General features: G+C 37.5%; 1 protein-coding gene across 7 annotated transcripts in view; it reads right to left on the bottom strand.

Moving 5' to 3' along the window:
- MPDZ (multiple PDZ domain crumbs cell polarity complex component) overlaps positions 700–21593 on the bottom strand; it is a 179989-nt gene continuing 159095 nt past the window's right edge. For 6 of the 7 annotated variants that reach the window (XM_018051962.1, XM_018051963.1, XM_018051965.1 and 3 more), the window contains 13 exons: positions 21228–21402; positions 18641–18786; positions 17823–17906; positions 17449–17642; positions 15319–15466; positions 12453–12539; positions 11585–11675; positions 10633–10676; positions 9715–9837; positions 8370–8474; positions 7722–7834; positions 6805–6928; positions 4647–4951 (listed from right to left, as the gene is read on the bottom strand). In XM_018051962.1, coding sequence (XP_017907451.1) covers positions 4805–4951; positions 6805–6928; positions 7722–7834; positions 8370–8474; positions 9715–9837; positions 10633–10676; positions 11585–11675; positions 12453–12539; positions 15319–15466; positions 17449–17642; positions 17823–17906; positions 18641–18786; positions 21228–21402 — 1581 coding nt within the window. In that variant the 3' untranslated portion in view covers positions 4647–4804. Of the gene's footprint in view, positions 4952–6804; positions 6929–7721; positions 7835–8369; positions 8475–9714; positions 9838–10632; positions 10677–11584; positions 11676–12452; positions 12540–15318; positions 15467–17448; positions 17643–17822; positions 17907–18640; positions 18787–21227; positions 21403–21593 lie in introns of all 7 variants that reach the window. The other variant, XM_018051960.1, reaches the window with a different exon arrangement.

The raw sequence follows: 21593 nt of genomic DNA, 5'->3' as shown, positions 1-21593 counted from the left end.
GAGATACAACTCTGCTTTGAAGCACACTTAAGTTAAATGGGAGTCTATTTTAATGATAAACATTTAGTAATTAATAGCAAAGTTTTATGAGGATATGGTAAAGATTCTATGCAAAACAAGTCAATTTTTTTTGTTGTTTAGTCGCTAAGTTATGTCCGACTCTTTGCGACCCCATGGACTGAGTGAGCCAGGTTTTCCCTGTCCTTCACTATCATCTGGGGTTTGCTCAAACTCATGTCCATTGAATTGGTGATGTTATTCTGCATCCAACTTCAGGAGAAAAAAGACATAGTTACACAAAAATGAAAACATATCTATTTAAGGAAAGCTTCTGAATTTACATTACTCTATGTCTTTCAGGATATAACACTACAATAATCATCACATTCCTTGACAGCTTATCATATGCATGGTTTAAATAGTTATCTAATTTTCCAAAGCAAGTTTAAATCTGTTAAGTTTTCCTGAATGCATAAGGACCTTTAGGGAAATGAAATTTAGAGAGTGGAATTTTGAATGCCAAATACTTCAGGGTAGACTCACGTGAAAAATCACAACTTCTAATACATCAATAAGAAAATAGGAGAAAAAGTAGGTTTTCCAAGGATAATTGTTTATTTCAGAAAATACACATGCGAGGAGGGGAAGGATGTCAGAAGGAGGGATAAAGGATCACAAAGAGTCAGCAAATGACACAACTTTCTGGAAAATATCGTTTATTAAATGAACAAGTTAAAGCACCCTCTTAGAAGTTGCCTTTTTGATGATGGTTGTAATTTTTTTGAAACATCAAGAAACATTTTCCGTGAGAGAATTCTGAGGTCACTACCATTCGTCTGTCACTGTCTTGAAAGAATTCCTTTGTAGGGCCTATGACTGAACTTACCAGTACTTGAATGATAAATAAAATTCCTAGAAAAATGATATAATTTTTTTCTAATTTACATAAAATGGAGTAACTGTATTTTGAAGGCAAAAAGCTGCAAGGTCAATTATACAAAAATCATAGTAACCACATTTGCTTTCCTAGTCTCCACACTCTTCATTTAGAAATGTTCCTGCCACCAACATTTTTTCCTTCCTTGAGGTAACAGAGTCCAATCCTGCCATAAAAATAAAATAACTCCCTTTAGGAAGAGTCAAAGTTAAACATTACTTTTTGGTAGACAAAGTTGAGGAACATCTTTGCACAAATCAAATGCATTCCAGAATACTTGTCACTGACACGAAACAACACACCAGGGCTGCTGAAAGCAGGTGATGATAGTTCTGACATCGCCACACCTAGACCTCAAAAGCTTATTGATTCTTGTCTCCCTGCAGGCATCCTTTCAACTTCTCCACTCACCATGATGGAGATCTGAAGAAAGGCACTAAATCACTGTCTGGCATTCTCAGACAGTAAGCTAGATGACCAGATCTAAGGCAGCTTGGCACAGTAATCTCAGAGCAGGGAAGAGCTTCCTTTGCTTCTTTGAATCAATCAAAACCTGCTTTATCAAGAGCCTTAAAATAGAAAAAAAATTCTTTTTCTTGTCTTTCATGAATTTTAATCTTTCATGTTTCCAATTCCATCACTATTCTGATAAATGGGTTCTACTGACCTGCTACACCACACTGCAACATCAGCTGCTATGTATCAGCAGATGTTGAAATTAAACACATCATCATTTTCACTATCATCATCTTTCAGAAGATGTCACAAATAAACCAGAAATGTCTGGCATTCATCGATGTGATTTAATCACAAAAGCAAATATACTGGACCTATTACGGGCAAGCCACAATCATGAGTTGTACATGGTCTTGAGTTGCATTTGGCATTAATACTATAATGTTCAAGTCTTCAAACTCTTTGCTCAAATACTTTCTTCCTTCCGCACAGAGAAATCTTATGTTTCCAAGAAGGAATAATATAAGAAGCATAAGCCTCTGTCATTCTCTAATGCTGATGCATCTGTATTCCTTGCCTCTCAAATCTTCTTTTCCTTCCTTTCTTCCCTCCTTCTCTTCTCATCCACATGCTTCGACTTTGTTAATTAACAGTTCAGGAGGGACGCTTTCCCCTAGTGTTTCACACCCCTAAGTGGCATTCCCACTGCTTTGTTTTGAATTCAATATAAAGGCCATAGCTAGCTTAACTAAAACATGGTAATACCATGAAATTAACCACAACTTATAATTCAATCATCTGCATACTGAATAAAAATGTATACAGTCTCTCCTATTTGCCAGGCACAGCAATGGTAGCTAAGAATATAAAAACATCCAAGATATTCTATTAAGTGTGTCCTAGGGCTTCCATTGCAAAGTACTACACATGAGGTGGTTTACAAGAGCAGACATTTATTCTCAGTGTTCTGGAGGCCAGATGTCTGAAATTAAGGGACAAGGTGTCTCCGAAGACTCCAGGGAAAAATTCTTCCTAGTCTCGTCAAGCTTCTGGTGGCCGCAGATATTTTTTTGTTTGTTTTTTGTTCCCTATCTTTACATGGTCTTCTATGTCTTTCTGTCTCTGCCTGGCTTTCTCTTAAGGATTTTGGGCCTACTGAAATCCAGCATGATTTCATTTTAACTGAACTGACTACATCTACAAATACCCTGTTTCTAAACAAGGTCACATTCTGAGGTTCCTGGGAGACATAATTTTGGGGGCAATGCTACACAGAATAGTTCAGTTACCTATTGGGCTGATGTCACTGTAGTACTCTCACACACATACTCAAGCCAACATTCATTGGTTAACTTGCCTTCCTAGGGCATGCCATAGAGTGGCCTCCATAAGACCTTTGCTAGTTAAAAGATAAAAGTGGGTGGCTCAGCTTCCAGCAGCCAACCATGAGAGGATCCTGACATGCCTTCATGATGAAGGGCCATTCCTTGGAGACTAAGAAGTTGACTGTGTCACTGGGATCCTGAAATTCATTTTGCAGCATCAGGTATCTCAGCTTATAAGAGTTAGTTGGGAAGGACATCTCCTGAATTCTTGCAACGTGTAGCTCTATCCATTCATTTTGTATATCTAAGAATCACAGAATTTTTATATTTTAGAACTTGACAACAAGATTTGGGATAAAATAACCTATCACTTCACACAGGAGATAAATCAGAGGGAATGAATATGTTCATCAGCTAATTAGGGAAAGAACTGGCAGAACAAAGGTTCTCCAATTCCTTGCTCAGGGTTCAAATCATATTTCTCATCTTATTAAAAATAATTTTCATTATGACTTTTTCTATCTGAACATGCTTTAGCTCTTGACCCCTCTAAAGAACAACTCAAAACACTGCTTCACTCAGCATTTCAGAAAGCACATACAGGCACAACACCTCTCTTTCTTCAATACTGTTTTCTTCCTCCACTCTATGCAGAGTTTATGAATCTTTAGCATAAAAAACATTGAGCTTTTCATAATGCAGTTGTCCAAAGTTCCTCTAACTGTAACTATGGACACCATATGTTCAGTTAGACATGATAAAAACCAATTTTAAATTGCAAATTTTGAACAATAAAGCTCTTTCCCAGTGAAAAGAACAAAAAATAATATGCCTGCCTTTTTTTTTTTTTTTGGTGCACCATGAAACTTTTTATTCACTTCAATTCTGCATTTACACAAAAGTGCTGTAATAAAATATCTGTACACTACTTTTGTTACAAATATAGATAATATTCAAAATGACTTTATATATTCTAATGTAGGAGTTTCACGCTCTAAAATGGGAATGAACACATGATAATTCCTCACCAGTTGTCTCAATAAACAGCTCCATCTGTTTCCCTTAGTCTTAAACTATTGTATTATAAGATGTTAATATAAGGCAATGAAATGAAGTTATGTTAATCCCCTTAATTTTTCTATCAATTTACTAATGGCATACAACCAAAATAATTACCAACACACTGCTTTTTTCTCTGTCATTAAGATTAATACTAACTGAAAACCAATTGCACAGCACACAGACATATTTTCAGCAAAGCATCCCTTAATACCAGAACTAACAATTCAGAGAAACTTCCACGCTCCTTCATGGTTAGCATGGAGGCTTTCTAGAGAAACCATAGTCAATACAGGATAAAGCCATCATTTTACTTATAGAAAGGTGAAATATTTTATGTCAAAAATGAAAATGAACCTCAAGATGTGCAATAAATGGTTTCTTTACAAACTCAGGGACATTGATTCCTATTGCTGCTATTTTACTTGATCATGAAGCCCATTTTTGGAGAAAACTATATATGTATATATTAGAGCTAGGAGATGCAATGTTTAATAAGTAATATTTAAAATAATTAAATACTGAAAGAATTTTTAAAGACTTTCAGTATAACTTTCCTTAGAAGTGGGGAGAGAAGGTAGATTAACAAAATACATTTTTATAAAACTCGAGATTTTCTTCCTTATACTTTCATTTTTCACCTTAATTTCATGAAGCCACTTCTCCTTGGTTAGCTTTTGAGTGACTTTTTCTTTCTCTACTAAACACTGATCATACATTAAAATTTGCCCACCTGATTATAAAATGTCAGGTATCTTCAGGAAGAAAGACCAGCTTTATCTATGCAAACAAAGAGCCCTTCTCTTTGAGTTTACATCACAAAATATAAAGAGAATGGGAAAGTGATGCTAGAGTGTCAGTAAGAAAATCATTTCCATATGACAAAACAAACTTAAATGTTATTTTTTTTTTTCCTACAGGACTGAAGAGCCCAGTGAACACAGCCTGGGAAGAATATGCAGGATCACTCTCTTTATAGTGTGGGATGTGAGGGAGAAGTTGAAGTGGCTCAATTCTGGCAGCAAATTCAGGAGAGAACCATCAAAGTGATAGTGCCTTTTGTCCGCTTAAGGATGGCAACAGCTTCTTCGTGGGTTACCCCTTCCAGACTCTGCCCATTGACAGCAATGATCTGATCACCCCTCTTTAGACGGCCATCTTCGGAGGCTGCTCCCTGCAATTATAAAGTGGGCTTATTTACTTCTCAAAAAAAAAAAAAATGCTGCCTCACAGCTACACAACAGAAAAAGATCCAAACAAGAATGTAAATTGCTCTGCGTGTACACACACATTGCTCTCAGTGCTCCACGGGTGCTCCACAGCCATTAAGCAATGATGAACAGACACAAAGGAAGCCTTTCTCCTAAATGGCTTTAGCACTGAGATTCCAATTTGAGAGAGAATTTAGCAGTCAGTAGATTAGTTGGATGGTTTTTTGGCTGTTCGGCACAGCAGTTGGTGGGAACTCAAATTAATAAAGAATATTTGGGAATATGCCTAGTAGGAATGATTTCATAGAATCCAAGATTTTTTATCCTGTAAAGAAGACCTACAGAAAGAAAACAAAGGATTAGCAGTTTTGTAGGACAAAAGCGGTTTTATAGGACAAGGACATGAGGGCCACCGAACCCAAAGTTCTGCAGAAGCACAAAAGCCCACATGTATGTTGACAAGCACAGGATGAAGCCCAAGTCATGCAAACTCTAATCCTAATTCTTTCTGTAGCTTCGAAAAGGAAGCTTAAGCTGCTTGATTCTTTACTTCCCAAGCGTAGATGGAGTCTTCATATTCCTTATGGGCCCTAAATGATTAAGACTAAACACAGACACTGCTGTTTGTAGAAGAACCCTATCGTAAGACATACTTACAGTAAGCAATTATGCAATTAAATATAAGATAAAAAATATGGAAAAGTTAATGAGGAATCCATAATGATGAAATTCTTAAAATATGCTCTAACTAGCATGCCTTAAATAAACTGTTCTGAGGCTGAGAAAAAGGACTGCATGACTCTTTTATTTACTGGCAAGTGCTATTTGTGTTTTTAGACATACCAATGGCTTAAAAAAAACTCACAAAATAGGCTCATTGTTAGATTGCTATAGATATAGCACTTTATATTGGTTGAAAAATAATAATAGAATGAAACCTCCATAGGTAAGTACTCAAAAGAATGATAATACTAATTTAAAGCCCCCAAATGAAATCTTTTAGTAGGTTAAACATAATTGTTTCTTTGTGCTGCAAAATTTTGAGAATCTGAATTTTCTCCTGTAGGAAATTTCATCTAATTTTATAGTTCCTAAAAATTGTCTTCACAACAAATTACCAAATAATAATTATATGGGTTTAAATTAACAGGCTCACTAATGTTTTAATAACTTGTATCCTAAACATTCTTACCATCCAACAGGATGCTATATGATTACAACTATATATAATGGTTTTCTTTTCTTCACTGAATCCCTTAACTACACATAGCTCATTTGTGGTAGGTGACAGGGCTGCTGGATACACAAAAATTTTAGCAGTTATTTTTCTATTCCATTTAATGAAATGAAACTTGCAAAATAAACACATCTTAGCTATTCTGCATATGTATTATATGTACTCTTCCGTGCCTATTTTATATTTCACAACAAAAAATGCAAAGAAAAAGAAATGCCAGAGCTCTTTAACATACACATATTTAAAATGTCCTATTTTCAAAAGACATTCAACTATATGCATCTTGTTTGTAAAGGAAAACAACCAGGCCTGACTGTCTAACTCAAGTTCATGAATTTTATGTATATGGTTGAGAGCACCCATGGAACTTCAATTTGAGCCTATATTCCTTTAAACATAACTAAACCTCAAATTGGACAAAAATACTTAATGACCTGTTCCTGTAGGGAGTTGTGCAAGAAAATAATCAAATGTTGACCATTTGGCATTACCTGAGGCCATAAACTAATAAGCCAGCTGCTGACCACTATTAGTGAACATTTTGTGGGGGGAAAGGGTAGTTAAAATTTGAAAGCTTACCTTCGCAAACACTGTTTTAACGTAAATGGGTAAGTCTCCATGAGGACTGCCATATCCTCCTACTATACTGAAGCCTAAGCCATCTGGTCCTCGGTCTAGTGTAATTGACTTACACTGAGGAGGCCTACAGTAAAGGGAAGAAAACAAGAGCTATTAGATCTCATATGTATATCAATGGGTTATCCGACACCCACCTAAAGCTGTTATAATTCTCTGTGTCACCAACAGTGGAAAACCATGGGTATTCAGGGATGCTTCAATTGTCAGTGTCTGCTGTGCTACAAATGTTAAATTTACATAATCTAATAAAGCCCTACTTAACTCCCTAATTCTATTACCCATGTATACTACCCTTAACCTAACATATTCATGGTAACTTCTCATTGTACATTGTAGCAGCTCTTTCTTTTTCCAGTTCATTTAAAGTGAGAGGAAGAAGCACTGAAGACTAAGATGGAATAAATCATAAACATCAGTATTCCCAAGCTCAGAGACAAAAACAGATAAACAAAATAAAACCTGCATCAGATAATTTAAAAATTCTAACATGCTCCTCTCTTCTCCTCTCTCTATATTCTAATACTTTTGTACTCAAGTTTGGTAATTGTGAAGTTTTTTTACTCAAAAGTATGATCTATTAAATGATTAGGCAATGTAGAAAATTTTAAAAGGATAGACTGACCCCAAGACTAAAATGTTCCTTCAAACAACTCAAGAGATGAAAATGTAGGAAGAGCAGTAGCACACATACATGCCTGTCTGTCATCTTCCTACCTGCCTGCCTACCTGTCTTTGATAAATCCATGCCAAACTTAAAGAGCTTAGCCATACATGGTTTTCATATTTTATACTTCATCGCCCATCATTTCACCTCTATGAGCTCATAGGGACATACAAACGATAGTATGTGAGCTCACCCTAAGTCATCTTGAAATATACTACTTGACGTCAGCCCAGTGAGAGAAAGACTAGAACTGGCAGGCTCCTGTTGATGACCTGTGACCACACTCACGTCTCCGCCAGCAACCACCTGAACACAGAAGAAATATAAATAGAAAAACACGCTCATGTGGCTAGGAAGACATCAGTAATTCTTCAAAAAGAGCACTGGGATTAAAAATGTGTATTTCATCATTCACTTAATCATTTCTGTTAAAATAAATTTCATAAGGTCCAGAGGTATCTTTGACACTAAGGATATTCTACTAATTCAATTCTATCAAGTTCCTGATGCTTTCAAACATGGTATCACATGTAACTGTTTTCTAAAGATCTTTAGAATACAAGCCACTCAATCACACCACTGAAAATTTCAGCAATTAATCATATCCTGCCAAGACTGAGAATTTTCCCCCTTAGATATAAAAAGTATAAAATAACATACATTAAGAAAAAAATGTGACAGAATGTATTTCCTATGTACTTTCTTGGAACTCTCAATGTAATTATTTACGTTCAAGGGAAACAGGAAATAAAAGCAGGAAATTTCACTTTATAGTTTTAACATCAAAGCTCATGTGTCTTCAAGATACCCACAATCGGAAAAGTCGGGATAAAAATCTTACCTGCATTTCAATGGAGCCAGGGGCATTTTTCAGTAAGTTAACTGCCTGGGTGTGAGTCATCCCCTCAGTGGATGTGCCACAGATACTGACAATCCTATCCCCAACCTGCAATGGAGAGAAATAGCCATCTGCTACAACGCCATGGAGAGGGGGACCATTTGCTTCCCCACCCTCCACGCCACACATATACTGCTGATCAGCACCAGAAATATAACCAAGGAAACCTCCGACTCCTAGCAGCAGCAACCACAGAGAGAAGCTGCACATAGTGGCCATGTTCCATCATCTTTGGGAGCAGGGGCAGGGAACCACACTTCCCTTCTCTGCACTTCTCCCAAAGAACACTGCATCTGTTATCATCTGTGAACAAGAATTCCTCTGGATACTATTATTATATACATTATCTGTGACTATAAGTTAAGGGTTGGCAAACTACGGCTGATAGGCCAGGACTGGTCCATCGCTTATTTCGGTAAGTAAAATCTGGTTATAAGACAGACACAGTTATTCGGCTGCATTCACACAGTAGAGTTCATTAACTGCAATACAGACACATAAGCCCTGCAAAGTCTGAAATATTCATCTTCAGCAAAAAGTCCTTTAGAGAGAAGTTTTCTAACCCCTGTGTTATGTGTACAACTAGTTTTAAAGTGCTAGTCAGAAATTCACATATCAAAGGGAGATTGAACCATTACTGATTTACACAGCATTTCTAAACAGTGGTCATTGTTTGAGACAGTTTTAAGGCATGAGGCCATACAGATTTTACTGTGTAGAGACTGAGTTACTAATGGAATATTCACATGATTTCAGAACTGGGCAGTTAGCATAAATTCTGTCATAGTGCTCTACATATGCAAAATCCCTCAATTTTGAAGCAAGTTTTGTAGTTTCACGTTATAAATCACATTTACATCAAACTTCCACAAAACAGATAAATAAATGCAACACAGATGATAATTTTCCATTTAATAAAGTACCAAAAAGACATGTAAATAAAACATTTCACTTCAAAAAAATAATTTCACTTCATTCTGCCAATACTTTCTGAGAATACCTTCTGCTTTCTTTTAACTTCTTCCACAGGACTTCAAGCAAATAAAAATATTAAGAAACAACTGCAAATTATCCCATTTCATTTACTGACAAATTGCTTACAACAGGAAACTCTTCTTTTAAAATTTCTCCATTTTTTATTCAAAGAAACCCCTGTTGCAGCTATATTAGCTGATTTAAAAGCTGATAGAGACATTTCAAACTGCTTGCAACAGTTGGCCAGATGCAAAGGGTTTATAAAACCTACTGGCAGATTTGCTAAGGCTACCAGGGACTTTGTAGAACTTACTCTGAGTTTCTGCGTCTGAGCTGCAACTCCATTCGGGTGCATCATTGCAATAAATATAGGAACATCACCCAGTGGACTGCCCACTCCTCCAGCAATGCTGATACCCAATGAGTCAGTGGGCCCCTGCCACGGGACAGACAGAATACTTTGGTCAAACTGTTATCTTTCATTGGCTTTTGTTCTCTTTGGTGCAACATTCTATAGTTAATTCTGATCTTCTAGACTTGAGGGAGGAAAAGGATGCCCAAGAAAACTGCATTAATTTATCTGATACAAGTTCTTAATGTGACTTAGAAAACTAAGCATCTGTTCGGGAGGTAAAAGAAACCACAACAGGCTAAATAAAAATCATGTTACAGGGAATGAGGACAACAGGGACCTGCATTCAAAGCCAGAAACCCACACCAACAAATGCTGGGACCTGGAACAAGTCCACTGCTTTCAATGAATCTCTAGCTCTTCATGGACAAAATGGAAATAACCGGGCCTCTTACAAAGAGCCGCAGTGACTACTGAATGAAATGGCGATGGTATGAAGTGTCCACAAGTGTGCTCAGCACTTAAATTTGCTTTTCTTTTCTCTGTTGTACATAGCTGTCAGAAGAATCTGTTTCAGAAGAATGGGAAACTTCTTCTGAAAGTCTGAAGAAGGCAAAGGTTTACTGATCCATAAAAGAAGTCAGAGAGGCCTGCATATTTTGTGTGGGGCTGGGTTGATACCATTTTGGGCAAAAAAGCGTATACCAAAAATGATTTTTCAAACAAGGAAATTCAGCAGAGTCTACATTGTGCTATTTTCACTGCATGTAATACATATTTTATCAGATGGTACCATAAAGCAGTAAGGCAGCTAACAGGAAAATATGCAGACGACCTTGGAGCCATCAGCGGGTATACTATTTTCTCTCTCCCCATTACCTTTTTAATTTCAACAGTTCTTAATCCCTGTATTTCAGATGCCACTGTAAATGAAAAAAAAAAAGAGAAAAATATGATTATTAACACATTTTTAATGTTAGTAATAGTTTAAATTTTAGTTGATTCTAAAACTAAATGGGACTAAGTACCTAAGTGAGGTACCTCAATGTTTTTGGAAACAGGGTATTCAAAGTTACTAGCACACATGATTACATCTGTCTTACAGAGGGGCTCCCAACTGAAAAAATGGCACACCATCCCATATCTTCCTTCTTATTTCAAGCACTGCTTATAAAACTGCATAATCCACTCTGAATGAGGCAAGGACAGGATGTGTTTTGGGCAGAGAGACACATGTGCACAGCTGAGAGGAATAAAGTCATGGAAACATTAAAAAGAATCCATGGACTTAAGTGCCTAAATTTCTAGAATATTAGTCACATTGCACACAGAGACTGCCATATGGTTAGTTTCTTCAATTTGAACAACTTTCAACCAATGCTCCAAGCCAAAAAGCCCTCTGCATCATGATTTCATGTAATTAAAACACAGGAGGATCATATTAATTTTCTCAATCGACATTTTTGCAATCTTAAGAAAAATAGATGGCTTCAACTAATGGCATCTTCTGATTTATTACTATTATATTAAATAGAGAACAGGAATAAAAATCAAACACACCAATTTTCTTTGTAAGAAAAACATGACAGAATACTGATTCTAATGTTAGCAGATCTCCCAGGGAAAACATCAAATGGGAAATGCTGCCACAGGCATTGCTTCATGCTGTTCTCAGCTTTTGCAGGCACTCATTTTTGCACCTATATTAGAGTTTAGGATGATTTAGAGGGAAGAAAGCTTCAGAGGTAAAGTAAAACAGGGGAAAAAAATCAGTGTTGATGGCCAAAATTCAATCCAGTAAATCATGCTTAACGTTTCAATCCAATCTTACGTGCATTCTTCTTTGAACTACTTTCCAGTAACTCAGATGTACCGGATCCCGAAAGTGGAAAAGTGAATGAGGACAGGCTGGCTTCACTCATCTACAAAGACATAATAGTTGTCTTAGAGAGCTTGGGAAGTAATAATACCCCTTAAGTACGACTTATTTCATAATTACTTTAATGCACTTAGAAATACTTGTTAAGCAATAATGGCATTTGATAACTAGAAAGGTAATCAATATAAACAGTTTCCACTGAGTTTTGTTTTCTTTTTAAGGAAGAATGTGCCCAGTGACATAACTAATTAAAGGTAAAAGAATTTGATTCCAACATAATCTCACCCAAGCTAATCTTCTCTAAATTTAATCTAGTTGCACACAGATGCGAACTTAACTGCAGAAATAGGGCCAGGGACAGGAAATGAATGGTAATCATTTAGGGGTGACTGTAAGGTCTTTAAGGACAAACTATCACTGTGTTTTATATGTAGTGGTGAGCTTGTACAGTTCACCTACACAGGGTTCTTTTCAGTTGAATGCTGGCTGATAAATGTTTGCTATAAAAATAGTTTAAACATATGCTATGTTGGTAGGCTTTATAATGTATTAATTGGTTCGTTTTTGAGATTATGCAAAAAGAATCATGTCAGAAAAGAAGAATGGTTTGGATTAAGTTTCTCAGAATGACTCACAAACTACTTAAGAGCTTCACCTTGCCTGCCTGTCCATTCCCATCTCTCAAACTCTGTACCCTAGCTGCTCTGCCATGCTGCCAGGCCTGCATACAGGACCCTGGACAGACTGACAGGAAAGGCCATCTTTGAGCTCCTTTCAGCCTGTGAACTGCATCATCTTGATGAATTCCACAGCTACGCACCTGGCTGCTTTGAGAAGGTCTCCTCTCCGAATGGAATGGACCAGTTTTGACTCTTCCAACTTCCAAGGTTACTGTGCCTAGGGAACACTAGGGGGAGGTTGTTTGACAGAAACATTTAAATAGAATGCTATAGTCAGCTTTAGGATTACACTGTATTCTTTACGGCTGGGTTTTTGAAAGTCATGTTTCCTTTGGAATTTCTATAGGCAAGGATATCTCTCCCATCCTTTGCGGAAAGAGGTTTTTCTCAAACATTAAAAGCAGTAAAAACTGTAACAACAAATCAGTAGTAGCCACACCAAGTGTCTGTCTTACTAGCTCATAATTTACATGGAGAGGGTGTCTGTCCAGGCAAAGAGAAATGGAGAATCGACCAGTTCTCTCATGCAACACACCAATGTAGAGCCAAATGAGCCAAGGAATTTGGATTTTAAAAAACAAAACAAAAGCAATAAAAAACCACTATTGCAACAAGTTGCTTTGCTTTCAACAGCAGAGGTACTCAGATAATATAAGCTCTCTACTGCCACACTGCACCTGAATAGATCTATTATGCAATCTTTAAGCCATACTGCTATAAACATCAAATGAGAATTGAGGAAAATTTCCCTGTTGCCCTTTACAAATAAATCACAGGCATGCAAGAAATGCTGTACAGTCTAATGTGAAAGCAGCAAAACGAGGTGGGTGAGAACCGGCATTTTGGAGTCAGATACACTAGTTTAAATCCAGTCTGTGCGAACTTAACAGATGTCTACCTTGATAAGTCTTTTACTCTGCATTTAAAAAAACAGAGATCATTATAGGCTGCTGTGATAGAATAATCCATGTACAATGCTCATCAAAATGTCAAACACATGCAGTATTGTCAACTGTGTTGCTTCCAGGTTTTCCATTATAACAAACAGCACTGCAGTGAACTTCACCTATGTAAAATTTTTTGTGTACTGAGGATTACTGATGCAAGACTTTAAAATGAAGAATTACTAAGTCAAAACAACAAAATGCAGCAGCAGTTACAAATAGCAAAGCTACAGGGATATTTAAGGCTCTCATTATATACTGGCAAACTGGTTTTTAAATGAGGATTTAACTGGTTCTAAAATTATCTATGTTACATTATGGATGCCTCCTTCTCTATCTTTGAGAGGTTTTTGTCTCACAGAATTAACTATCATTTTAAATTTATCTCCTGAAGGAAGAGACTTCTCCTTAAAGAACTCTAATTACTTTATTTTCTGAAAATAACTGCAAGAAGAAATGATAGTTTAAGTGTGCATTAGTAACTAAATTTATATGTACATACCAGGTCCTCTGCAAACCAGAGGTTAACAACAAAAATGCCCACTTGAAATTGCTCTGTGAAGCTAAGCTTAACGACTGAAGAGGTTCTGACTAGAATCTGAGACCTCTGACATTATCCACTGCTGTTTAATAATGTCATGAAGTTATATGCTAGTGTTACCGAACATGTACCACATGACATGGACTCTGATGGCAACAGGTGCCTAGTCAACTTTGAACTATACTTCGGGTCATAAAAACACATGTTAGGTAAAGGAAAACAATGAGATAAGAATTGAGAGGAAATACATCTAAATTTCCAAGAACTGTATTTTTAGGTGACCATCCTATATTTTATAACTCATTTTTAAAATTAGACTGGTGCTGCCTTTCCAATCAGCAAATGATTCTTCATGGAATTTACTTTGGAGGAAAGAGATTTCACAGTGTAAAACGTATTTAAGCTTAGCAATGATACCTTGGGATGGAGGCCTTATAATTACTGAATTAACAACAGTGGTAACTGTTGAAGGAACTGTCAGGTAAATCGGCAAACACTCTTCCACATTCTTCATCTCTGGGGAAATACTGGGTTGGCAAAAAAGTTCATCTGGGTTTTTCTGTAAGATGGTGCAAAAAAACCTGAATGAACCTTTTGGCCAACTCAATATAAGGATGTCCAACGTAGTGTGCCCAGTAAAGGGTTAGGGCGGGGCAGGGCAGTCCAGAAAGCATGACTCTCAGAGGTACCCCGTTTGTCCCTCTGATCTCCTGCCTTTCTGTGGGAGCATCCCTGCCAGGATGAGATTCTCCCCTTATGCCAGAGGTCGTAAGAATACATCCAGATATAAATATGGAGGGGGGGTGAATTGACATGAAGACATTTTATTCTCTTTTGTGGCCTGAAGTGCTTTTCTTTCAAGAAAAGAGCCACATAACAATCACTTTATGATAAAACATCTGCTAAGATCACAGATATTCAGTTCATAATTCTTACTGTGTGTGCTCCCTCACTCAGTCATGTCTGACTCTTTGCAACCCCACAGACTGCAGCCCACCAGGCTCCACTGTCCATGAGATCTGCCAGGCAAGAATACTGGAGTGGTTTGCCATTTCCTTCTCCAGGGGATAATACTGCTACTGCTAAGCTGCTTTAGTCGTGTCCGACTCTGTGAGACCCCACAGATGGCAGCCCACCAGGCTCCCCCGTACCTGGGATTCTCCAGGCAAGAACACTGGAGTGGGTTCCCGTTTCCTTCTCCAATGCATGAGAGTGAAAAGTGAAAAGTGAAAGTGAGTTGCTCAGCAGTGTCCGACTCTTAGTGACTCCACGGACTGCAGCCCACCAGGCTCCTCCGTCCGTGTGATTTTCCAGGCAAGAGTACTGGAGTGCGGTGCCATTGCCTTCTCCAGAACTACATAACCATATAATAGAGCTGATCATAAGATTTACCACTGAAGTATGTTGTCTAACATATAAATATGTCTTATTTGAGAGAACATATTAAATAAATACTTGTTGCATATGTCTCCTCCTCCTCCTATGTGTTACACATAACCATTTATGGCACTGGACTTCTACCTTCAGCAGAGCCGCAACCGCTTCCTGCGTTGCATGGCGGACGTCTTCTCCATTCACCATCAGTATCTGGTCTCCCTGTAGCAGTCGCCCATCAGCATCTGCAATGCCTCCTTTGACAACATCGGACACAAACACTCCAGTATCATTTCTGCAAGTGTGATTTTAAATATCACCATTATTACTTTTTCCCAAATGGAATGCAATGCTTATTTAATGAAAGGCTAACATTTTAGAATCGAAAATTTTACTTCTATTTTTATCACTTTAAAAGTCTTATTGCTTTATCAACACTGGTGAAACTGAGAATTTTATATAATAATAGTATCTTATGTCTTTATAATATTTTATAGATTATACATCTTTCATAAGCATATTTATTCAACACTTATAAACTGTGAGTAGAAGTGGTTATTATACACATTTTATAGGTCACATAGCTACTAAATGGCAAAAATGGGACTTAAGAGTCAGTCACTGGGAGAAAAACCTATTGTTCTTTCTACACCATAATTAAGCCCTGAATGGATATTGACCTGTGCCTATATAAATATGTTGCTATTATCAACAATATCATTAACATTACTTAAAAGAAACAACGGATGTGTCTCAAACTAAAACCAGTTGTGTTACTCAAAATTACATACCTTTGCTGTGATGTCTCATTTAAATTATTACAGGTCTAACTTTCATACAAGATAGGTTTATGCAAAATGAACAAATATTAAGCTTATTCCAACCTTCTTTTCATAAAAGTAAAAATAACTCATAACTTCCTGTTGAAATATAAAGATAACCATGTAGAAACATTTAGTAAGGTTTAATTGCATCACTTCTTCTTGCCAAGGTCTTGACCTCAAACAAGTCATTTCATCATTTGATACAGTTTTACCATCTTTAGAATAACTGTGGTGGAATTTACTAGATTGAATATTTTTTAACATTACCTATATATACATATTTAAATAAATTAGGTATTCAATTTATGTAAATTCACCGACCTACTACCCCAGGCTTCTGAATTTACACCGTCTGTTTCCTTCAGGTGGCGTTCTTGTCATGCTCATCCTTCTCTCTAGAATATCCTCCTTCCCCTTTTGTTAGATCACCTCTCACATATTACACTTTAAGCTTCATCTCAGGCACTTTTATAAAGCAGTTTTCCAAACCTACTTTCCTTAAATAAGGTTACACGATCCCTTTCTCCTTTGCTTCCATGGATTCCTCACAATATGTTTCTCTCTCATTAATAGATTCCTTTGTTGCAATAATATATTTAATTCTTGTTTACCAAACTGAGTTTTCAGATGTTAGCATTCATGCCTCTTTTAACTTTATTTTCCAGAACCTAATAGATCTCTTGGCACCCAGCAGGTACTCAAAATTACCAAATGCCTTTTTGTCTTGTTGCTATTGTTCGGTTGCTAAGTCATGTCCTACTCATTGCAACTCCATGAATTGCAACATGCCAGACTCCTCTGTCTTCCACTATTTCTCAGAGTTTGCTCAAATTTATGTCCACTGAGTTGGTGATGCTATCTAAACATCTCATCCTCTGTTGCACCCGTTTCCATTTGCCTTCAATCTTTCCCAGCATCAGGGTCTTTTTCAGTGAGTTGGCTCTTCACATCAGGTGGCCAAAGTATGGGAGCTTTAGCTTCAGCAACAGTCCTTCCAGTGAATATTCTGGCTTGATTTTCTTTAGGATCGACTGATTTGATCTCTTTGCAATCCAAGGGACTCCCAAGAGTCTTCTCCAGCAACACAATTCATCAAATCTTTGGCAATTAGCCTTCTTTCAGTCTTCTTTATGGTCCAACTCTCACATCTATTCACGACTACAGGAAAAACCACAACTTTGACTATACAGACCTTTATCAGCAAAGTGATGCCTCTTTTTAATATACTGCCTAGGTTGGTCATAGCTTTCCTTCCGGGAAGCAAGCATCTTTTAATACTGACTAAAAAAGTCTAAATTAGTATCTTCTGATGTTCCACTGCTGCATGGGCTGACAATAGCTACCTACAGAATACAAGCAGTTGATAAAGATTCTAGTACTACTAGTATTCTTCAAAGAAATTTAAGTTCAATCATTTCCAAGAAATCACTGCCTTTGCCCTGATTAGTCATACCTTTTACCAACAATACTCAACCCCAGGCCTTTCCCTGGCTTCTTCTGCAGCTCTACGGTGAGGGTGTCATACACGTCCTCCTCTTTGTATGGGGCCTCATCTCTGTACAGCGTCAGGAGCACCCTTTGTGGTGTTTGTCTTAGGACATTTATTGCTTCATCATGTGTGGCCTTCCTCAAGTCAATTCCATTTACCTGTACATAAGAGGGACACAGATGGTGAGGAAGTAGATGAGCTGGGTAAAGAGAAGAAAGATGGAAAAAGGAAGTAGTGGGGAGAGAGAGGAAAGGGAGGGGCAGGGGAAGAAACAAACACTACCCTCCCCACAGTTGCCTTTTCTTTGAGGTGAAGGTCAAATGCACAGCATTCTGTACCTCTAAAATCTGATCTCCAGCCCAGAGTCTTCCATCTTTACATGCTGCTCCTTCTTCATAAACTTCATGGATAATAATGGCACCCTAAGGGCACAAACAAAACAAACCATGCTTTACCCCATCCTCCCTAGGAATGGTGAACAGAAACGCAGTCAAGGCACACTGTACTCTCATAGGCATTGATAAGGGTTATACATTGACTACATCCGTATGTGAGTCATGCATCAAAATTCAGAGAAAAGCATAACAAGACAAGTTGCTGTAAGTCTTAAAGACATTTGTATTTCTTTCAAATGACAGGGAATTTTAAAGGAGAAATTTATAAAATACATAAATCACCCACACACTCATTTATAATAGACACACATCACCTTTCCTATCCACAAATGAAATTAACAGATATGCCTCACCTTTCCTATCTACAAGTGGAATGAATGGCTTTTAAATGCATTTTTTGACAATTAGAAATTTTTGTCTATAAATTATCCAATTTATCTAATGTTTTCTCAGTATGGGTCTAACCCAATGATATCCAGTCAGTAAAAAGAAAATTAAAATATGGCAGGAACTGGTAAACTAACACAAATATTTTGAACCTAAAGGGCATACTCACAAGTATAAAGGAATATTACTAAGTCAGTGTTGACTTACTCAAAGTAAATGAGTATTTGCCCCACAAATTAAAATAACAAGAAATGATACACTTTTCTAAATCTTTGTATTTCATTTCATACAGCTGATGGACATTTCCCTGCAGTGACCTCTCAGGGATCACTGAAGAGGATGCATATTTGGAGCATCTCTGACTACATCCTCACCAGCAGTGTGTCGGACCCCCCAACAATGCTCAGGCCCAGTCCTGTCCGCCCTTTGGAAATCTCAATTGTTGTTTCACAGCCTGGGATGATGGGGCAGGTTGCAGGATCAGAAGCGAAGATTGCTGGTGTTGACGACCTGCTTGTACCTAAAAGTACGTTTAAAATGAAATACAAAAAAAAACTGATCAGAAGGAATATATATCAAACTCACCACACTGGTTGCCTTGGGGGATGGAGCAGAAACATGGGCCCAAGTTTGGGGACAAAGAAGACTTCAATTCCACCTTAATCTTTTAGCTGTGTTTAAAACCATCCAACAAAGGATTACATCGTCATTGTTACCTTAGTGTGGTGGGTACAAAATTACCTGTAAATTATTTTATGCACTATTCCATATTTTTCTTTAATTACTGGAGATAATAGGTAAAAGGAATGAGAACAGAGTTGAACTTAACTGCTAGTTTCACTCTGATATTCTATGTTTCATGGGAGCCAAACAAACGTCTTAAAAAACTATGATTCACAAAACTCAGAACTGAGATATGCAGTGGAAACCTAACTCACATTCAGTGAAGACAAAACATAAAGAACATTAGTAATTCTGGTCATGGTGCATGCCACTCATGGCTTTTTAGGTTTCTGATTTGGTTTTACTTTTCATCCTGCCCTAGAGCATCTCTCCTTATGTAATCAAATCTGTAATCAAATCATACATGCAACCGGATTTAATATCTGAGTTTATAACACATTAAGTGAGCCCCACCTGAAGTTTGTTTCTTAATGTCTCAATGGTTTATAAACTTGAATATTAAATACTGGTGCATGTATGCTCAAAATTAAATAAATAAGATTAGATTATGAGAAAATAAGGAGAATATAATCTCGTACTCTGTTGTATGAGAGTCTTCATATCATGTTTGGTAATATACCAAAAAGCATATAGCAAATAGCATATTCAGAGAAAGTTGGTATACTTGATAGATTAGCTTTAGAGAAATGTTCTTTTCAGGAATCAGAGTCAGACTAGTTTCTGCCTCTGGTAAGAGGTAAGAACGGTAAGAACAGGTGCAAGATATTTTCCTTTATGCTATGCTTCCATTTTGTATCTTATATGTTTATAGACAATGCTATTTAGGGATCAATTTGATATTGAAAAATTAGAAAATTACATTACATAAAAAATAAAATTATATTTTTTAACATTTTAGAGAATTATTCAGTCTTTCTAAATACAGGATTACTTCCATTAGATGTTTTTTACTTAAAGATTTTTAAGCAATAAGGTCCAACTGTATAGTACAGGTCCAACTGTATAGTACATCTATATTCAATGTACTGCTGCTGCTGCTAAGTCGCTTCAGTCGTGTCCAACTCTGTGTGACCCCATAGATGCCAGTCCCCCAGGCTCCCCCGTCCCTGGGATTCTCCAGGCAAGGACACTGGAGTGGGTTGCCATTTCCTTCTCCAATGCATGAAAGTGAAAAGTGAAAGTGGAGTCGCTCAGTCCTGTCCGACTCCTAGCAACCCCATGGACTGCAGCCTACCAGGCTCTTCCGTCCATGGGATTTGCCAGGCAAGAGTACTGGAGTGGGGTGCCACTGCCTTCTCCGATTCAATGTACTAGGATAAACTATAATGGAAAGAATGTTAAAAGAATGTGTGTGTATATATATACACACATATATACAACTGAGTCAGTAGAAAGTAACACAACATCATAAATCAACTATACTTCAGTTTAAAAACAGACTTTTAAACCAACTATATTACAAGTGCTTTAAACTGCTGTTTCGTTAAAAACCTCTCAAAAGAACTGAATGTTTCAGTTTGGAAACCAAAAGAGCTTTTTTCTCCAAATGCAGAAAAAGTAAATGACTTTTTTAAAATGCCACAAAGCTTGAAATGTATTCTTTTACTGAAAATCAGTGTGATTTTTCTGAAAAAGAACCTCAAAGGAATAATTTGCCTCAATGTAGGAGACTGGCATTTTAATGACATGTGAAATCGTCAGCCTAAGCTACACATCCAACTATTTCATCTACTTCGTCCTCTTCAATAGTATCTGCTGTTTACACCCAAAGGAAGAACTCAGACCCACTGTGTACATGTGGCAATGAGTAACATTTCAGGAGTCTGATATAGTGCCAGGCAAAGTTGATTCTACCAACGAAGTGGTATCATTGTATCCATATTAAAAATGAGAATACTGATGTTCCAAGAAGTTACATTACTTACTCAGCAGTATAAACAAGGAATGTACAAAATGAGATATCTCATGTATTAGTAAGATACCTGGAGTCACAGATACTCTTAGCAAAAGATCCTTGGAAAGCAAAGAGTATCACTCCTTTGTCTTAGAGTTGGGCGAGCAGAGGCTCGGAGTGGCTGGCTGGATTTCCCAAGGTTCTATGGCTGGTTAATGCACAGCACCAGATCCCTTCTCTGTATACCATCCTTTCACCAGAAGGCTGTAGGACCACAGCCTATCAAGCAGTGGACTACATACAGGCAGATGGCTCCCCAGCAGGGACTTGATACCAAGTCTGAACACGCCACGAGTGGGAACTAGCAGGAGACCAGCCCTTACTTCGCGTGGGCTCTGGTTCCGGAGAGCTAGGCAGTGGGACCACTGGAGACTGGGGGCTGCTCTTCCTTTCTCCATTGGCTGTATCAGTTCCTGAAGTAGTAGCCTGGGAGTCTGGATTCTCAGCGCGGATCGTCAATTTCACTTTTGTCTTTGCAGTTTTCAGAAGGTTAATAAACTGGCAGGGTGTTGGTGTGGAGGAGAAATAAAATTAAAGGCAAGTTAGTAGACTTACACACAAAAAAGCCGCTATGATAGCTGTAATTGGAAAAATCTATGATTGAGAGAAGAGTCGGAGGCAAACTTTCTCCAGGCCAGGACTCGAGAGGTCAAGAAAGAATGGCTGCAGTTTCTAGTTTTTTTAATTTC

Source organism: Capra hircus, chromosome 8 (genome assembly GCF_001704415.2).
Source record: "Capra hircus breed San Clemente chromosome 8, ASM170441v1, whole genome shotgun sequence".
NCBI lineage: Eukaryota > Metazoa > Chordata > Mammalia > Artiodactyla > Bovidae > Capra > Capra hircus.
Note: the sequence above shows the minus strand (reverse complement) of the source record. Positions and strands in the feature narration are given on the sequence as shown.